Consider the following 3,884-nt stretch of genomic DNA (forward strand, 5'->3'; position numbering starts at 1 on the left):
ATAAATATGTGTATATATATATAAATAAATATTTGTGTATCTATATAGGGATATTCAAATATATGAATATATGAATACATATATATAAATATATGTGTATCTATATAGGGATATATAAATATATGAATATATGAATATATATATATATAATTATATATATATATATGTATGTGTGTATCTATAAAGGGATATTTGAATATATGAATATAAATATATATATATATATCCATATATATATAAATATTTATAATTTATATCAGTATCTATATATATACATATATATATATAGAGACAATGACGATGATATAAATATATATAGATAAAGATGAAGATAATGATATATATATATATATATATAAATATATAATATAGATAAATCACACTCATATGTATATAATAGATCGATATAAATATATAATTATATATATGTATATATATGTAGATATATATATTCATATATACTCATATTTATATGTATATAGAGGTAACTCAATGTATATTTATAGATATATATGTATATATATATATGTATATATACATATGGATATATAAATATATACATAAATATAGTATGTATAAATACATACATACATACAAACATATATATAATAATATAATACTATATAATAGTAGAATAATATATAACAATATATATTATATATATATATATATTAATACCATATATATATATATAACTACACACACACACGTACACACACACACACACACATATATATATATATATTTATATATGTATATATACATATGAATATCAATGACTCGTATATGACACCTATAATTTACATAGTGGTTGTATCGACATATTTTTATATAAAGTACGTGTTCCGTTTAATGAATTATATTAGTGATCATTTAAAGCACCAATATTGCTGCATCTGCACATGTTGTACGCTGACAGTCAACATCAAAATTACCAGCACGGAATAGCACATAACAAACAATAAAACGTATTCGTCTTGACCTAATTTCAATCACATTACTATATACACCGGATATTACCGTCTCGTCTCCATATTCATTCGGTCACATCAGTCATATTTACCACCAGTACATCCCCTGCAATTCAATCACTTATTCGCCTTGATAGCAGCCAAAATCTCGTCTTTTGCGGCCTTTATCTCGGCCAATATTTCGGCCTTACAAGCTTCTAGATCTTCCTTGGTGACATTCTGCTTGGCCTTCCAAGATCCCGTACTGGCCCCACCGGCAGACCCAGGTATGCTGGGCTGTCTATTCATGGTCAAACTGGGCTGCCTTTTCGCACTGTCCACATCCAGCTTCTTCCAGTTGTCCATAACATTGCCACTCTCATCGGAACCCACTACAATCGCACTACCACTACCCATGTCGGATTCTGCACTTTTCTCTGGCTTACCCAAATCACCTATAGGACTCCCTGACTTCTTTTTACGCTTTGCCAGGGCCGCTGCCATATCGCCCATCAAATCATTGGCAACCGCCGGCTTGGGTGCACTCTTCTGCTCGTCTATATTTGCTCCACCACCACCGTTTTTCTTCAAACTAACCCCCTTGGCGATTTCGTCCAGGAAACTACCCCCACTTCCCGCACTGTCCGAGGGACTACCTACCTTCTTGAGTTTTCTACCCTTCTGTATCTCTGCCAACAAGTCCACCGGAGCAGACTTTCCTGGGCCACCGGCCGCAGGCGGTGGTGGGGGCGGCGGCGGTCCTGCGCCGTTTGCACCAGGTGCAGGCGGTGGTGGGGGCGGCGGCGGCGGCGGTCCTGCGCCGTTTGCACCAGGTGCAGGCGGTGGTGGCGGTGGCGGTGGCGGTGGCGGTGCCCCTCCTGCCGCAGGCTGGGGTGCACTTGGCCCTGAACTGGGTTTCTGTGTATTTGGAGTGTTTGCTACTGGAGGTGGTGGTGGCGGTGGGGGAGGAGCACCCCCTCCAATGACCGAGGGCACGGCAGCAGCGTGCTCGCTCTGAACAGCAGTATCGGCAGCGCCTGCGCTAGCCTTACTGTTGAGTGAAAATACAGATGGATTACGTATTGTTTCTGATGTTGATGTGGTACTGCTGGCCATCGACTGAGCTGCTCGTGCTGGTGGGGCAGGGGCATCGGCCATATTGCTGGATCCAATGGAATCCAGTGCAGATTTCACTGCATCTGTAAAGGCGATTCGATCAGCGGCTGTACCAAATTGTAGCCCGATACCGTTTCTTTTCTGGTCAAAGAATGATACGAATCGCTCTCCCTGTACAACATGCTTGAACTTGAGTCGCAGAGCCATGTTGATGGGGGCTTCTTTGGTCTCTAGATTTCTGCCCACCAACCGGTAGGTTTCACTAGCCTGGTTGTGATATACATCGATCCGTCCGGTTTTAGCCATGGGTGTCCATTGACGGGACTTGTCGAGGGTCAGTATGGCGCAACGCCCGTGCCCTATAGATACCTCCGTCATGTTCGGATTCATAATCGTTAGCATTACAATAGCCTGCGTGGTTGCAAGTTTTGGGTAAATATATTTAGGCAAATATGGATGTGAATATCACAAAAGTTGGTAAATACTTGTTGTTGTAGGGAGTTCTGGGTAGACTTTGTTTTGCTGTGGTACTGTGACGTTAAGAAATGCTGGCTCGTAAATGGATGTCGGGGGCTTTTTGAACGAATACAAATACGACATAAAGTTGTCGGTCTGATGATTCTGAAGATTATGAAGTCAAATAGCTAATAGGAATATCTTAAATAATTATTACACCAATGAAATTAGCCTAAAAAGATTATTTTGGCCGAGTTTCGAAACTACTCGGATGCCTTTTCATTTTGAAATAAAAACAAATATATAGATGTACATTTTACCAAAATAAATAAATACAAGATTATAGGTTGTATTATAAATAGAACCAAATGTGAAATAGCTATTTACATCCTAGAGATCCATTATATTTTAAATACACAATTGTCTAATTTCCAGAAGGCTATGATTGTATGACACAATATACAAAACAAACATTCTCGATCATTTTATAAAAAAAGCAGAACCATTGTTCATTTTAGACATTTTTTTTTTGGGTATTTTTGGGGTTATAATTTAGATCGAACAGCTTTGATTGGTCATTGGTGCAGCAGTTGCAGATGACTCATACCAATGTGTTGGGGAGTACGTTTTGAGCCCTTTGGCCTGAGGCCTCTGGGCCGGTGGGCTTTAGTAGAGACCGCCCTATTCTCACTGGTAGCGAGAGTAGGATCCTGGGCCCTGGGGATTGGGGAAGACTGAGGCTGTGCAGTTTGCAATTTGCAATGGGCACTGTGCCCACAGCACCGCGTCAACGCAGTGACTGCAGTCACAAGAGTGTGAGGTTGAGAGGGCTCAGGCTGTGAGCCTGGCCATTTTTAAATGGTACATTGTTTTTTTTTAAAAACATAAACGTTTGGTGTAGATGCCTTAAAAGATAGTCGGCCAAATGCTTTTTTAAAATGCGAATTACTCACCGAAAAGAAAAGAAAATATATTTCGCAAAATCGGGTTGCATGGGGAAATTAGGCTGGCTGAGAGGAAGCCAAAACTGCCATAAACAATTTCGACCATTTTGAAGCGGCCAATATATGGACCTGGGGTGGCCAACATTGACCTTGCCCTTGCCCACATGTCTCAACTGATTACTGTTATGTCTTTTTTAAAAGTAGAAGTCTATCCTACAGAAAGATAACATGATACAATGCGAGGTCTGTCCATACAGAATGGATGATGTTTTAATTAAAGCTGTCTCCGGGTTATAGTCAAAATAAAACAGTACTTAAACTTCTGCTGGCTCATTTCTTATTAGCCATCTCGGCGGTGAATATTTCATATACATTCTCAGGTACACGTCGATGAGACGTATATTTCTTTTTCGCAAAC

At 39.3% G+C, this 3,884-nt stretch overlaps 1 protein-coding gene across 1 annotated transcript; it reads right to left on the reverse strand.

Moving 5' to 3' along the window:
* Nucleotides 1-681: 681 nt before the first annotated feature.
* SARC_10494 (hypothetical protein) lies at nucleotides 682-2,599 on the reverse strand. Its single transcript, XM_014295458.1, has one exon. The coding sequence runs from the start codon at nucleotides 2,466-2,468 to the stop codon at nucleotides 1,089-1,091; it is 1,380 nt and encodes a 459-aa protein (XP_014150933.1). The 5' UTR covers nucleotides 2,469-2,599; the 3' UTR covers nucleotides 682-1,088.
* Between the last annotated feature and the right edge of the window lie 1,285 nt (nucleotides 2,600-3,884).

Source organism: Sphaeroforma arctica (assembly GCF_001186125.1).
Source record: "Sphaeroforma arctica JP610 unplaced genomic scaffold supercont1.1269, whole genome shotgun sequence".
Taxonomy (NCBI): Eukaryota; class Ichthyosporea; order Ichthyophonida; genus Sphaeroforma; species Sphaeroforma arctica.